Raw genomic sequence first — 1,851 nt, 5'->3', positions numbered from 1 at the left:
ACATGAGATCGTATTATACATGAGATCGTATTACACATGAGATCATATTACACATGAGATCGTATTACACATGAGATCGTATTATACATGAGATCGTATTACACATGAGATCATATTACACATGAGATCGTATTACACATGAGATCGTATTATACATGAGATCGTATTACACATGAGATCGTATTACACATGAGATCGTATTACACATGAGATCGTATTATACATGAGGTCTTATTATACATGAGATCGTATTATACATGAGATCGTATTATACATGAGATCGTATTACACATGAGATCATATTATACATGAGGTCGTATTATACATGAGATCGTATTATACATGAGATCGTATTATACATGAGATCGTATTACACGAGGTCGTATTACACGAGGTCGTATTACACATGAGGTCTTATTATACATGAGATCGTATTATACATGAGATCGTATTATACATGAGATCGTATTACACATGAGATCGTATTACACATGAGATCATATTATACATGAATAAATACGGTAAATGTGTACTTTTTTTAGCTCTAATACTATGAATTTTCTTTATTTTTTCTGTATGCAAACCAACTATTTATGCATGCTTTGTTTTTCATACATCTTTTATCAGTAAAGTTTTATACCTCTGAGTGGATTTTCACAAAAAAAAAAAAAACGTATTTTTGTAGTAAAACAGGTGATCTCAGTTAAGTGTTGTAAAACTTTCTCAGACGAAATACAGAAAAATAGATAAAATCTGTTTTTATTCCTGGTCCTCAGAGCCAAGTGATCTGTATAATTCAAACATTCTCCTGGTTTAAATTGATGAGACATTAACGGGCTTCTGCAGAACTTAATGACCCACTGAGGAGGTAAATAATTCTTTTGAATAAGACATTTTGAAGCATATGAACAGCTGAAACATGCAGGACATGGGGCACAGAGGAAGCAGAGATGAGAAACGCCGTCTCGAGGTTTTGTCTTCTTTTACCCAGTTTAAATAAAGCTGTCTCCTGTCTTTGTTTACGTGACCTCAGGTATTACATGAACCTGTGTCAGGGGATCCACGGCGGGCTGACAGACTGTCCAGAGGGGGCAGCGGTGTGCCGACACTCATCAGGACAGACTCAGATCCTGGGATTTGTTTACACTCAGAAAATGAGCTACGCCGGTGGGCAAAATCATTTAATTTTAAATATCTGTTTAAAACTCAGCCTGCCTAAAAAAGACAAAAAAAAAATACACTTTCACACAGTGAGCTGCAGGTTTTAATGAAGTCTCATCACAAACCTGATTTCCTCTACAGATGAAAAGATCTCCATCAGCTACTCAGCAGGAGATGACGTCTGTGGAAACGGCCTGAAGGCCAGGACGGTGATCCAGCTGAGCTGTGGTACTACATTTGGTCACCCGTCACTCATCAGGTAATGTGCAGTCCAAACATTTCTTCAGTTTGATTTTTATATTTTACCTCCCACAAACAAACACATGGCAGACGTTCAGTTAATGACAGATGGGTACGTTTGTCTTTAAAGTTAAAGTTTGCTTCCTTTAGCGTCTCACTGTAAAAACAGACTCGTTATTCAGTCACTGGCCTGGATTCTAGCCTGGGGTTAAAAACACAATCACAAAAAGAGCTCCGAAATTATTATTATTGGGTGAACATTTGTCAAACATTTTTATTTTTAAACGTATCTCGTTCCTCACTTTTTGTGCTATTTTAACAGTGGTTATGTCAAAACATTCATCTCTTTCCAGACATTTTTTGGCCATGACTTTTGATATACAGCAGGTAAAATAAGTATTGAACACATCACCATTTTTCGCAGTAAATATATTACTAGAGGTGCTAATG

General features: G+C 36.3%; 1 protein-coding gene across 1 annotated transcript in view; it reads left to right on the top strand.

Annotated features, from left to right (window-relative positions):
- The window catches only part of igf2r (insulin-like growth factor 2 receptor), a gene marked incomplete at its 5' end in the record, with an annotated part of 61,258 nt that overhangs the window by 48,692 nt on the left and 10,715 nt on the right, over nucleotides 1-1,851 (top strand). Inside the window, 2 exon segments of the mRNA XM_014033569.1 lie at nucleotides 1,034-1,167; nucleotides 1,303-1,420. Of these exon segments, the coding sequence (XP_013889023.1) occupies nucleotides 1,034-1,167; nucleotides 1,303-1,420 (252 nt within the window).

The sequence above is a fragment of the Austrofundulus limnaeus genome, unplaced genomic scaffold (assembly GCF_001266775.1).
Source record: "Austrofundulus limnaeus strain Quisiro unplaced genomic scaffold, Austrofundulus_limnaeus-1.0 Scaffold1773, whole genome shotgun sequence".
NCBI classification, from domain to species: domain Eukaryota; kingdom Metazoa; phylum Chordata; class Actinopteri; order Cyprinodontiformes; family Rivulidae; genus Austrofundulus; species Austrofundulus limnaeus.
The sequence above is the reverse complement of the archived record's forward strand: the minus strand, read 5'-3'. Positions and strand labels throughout refer to the sequence as shown.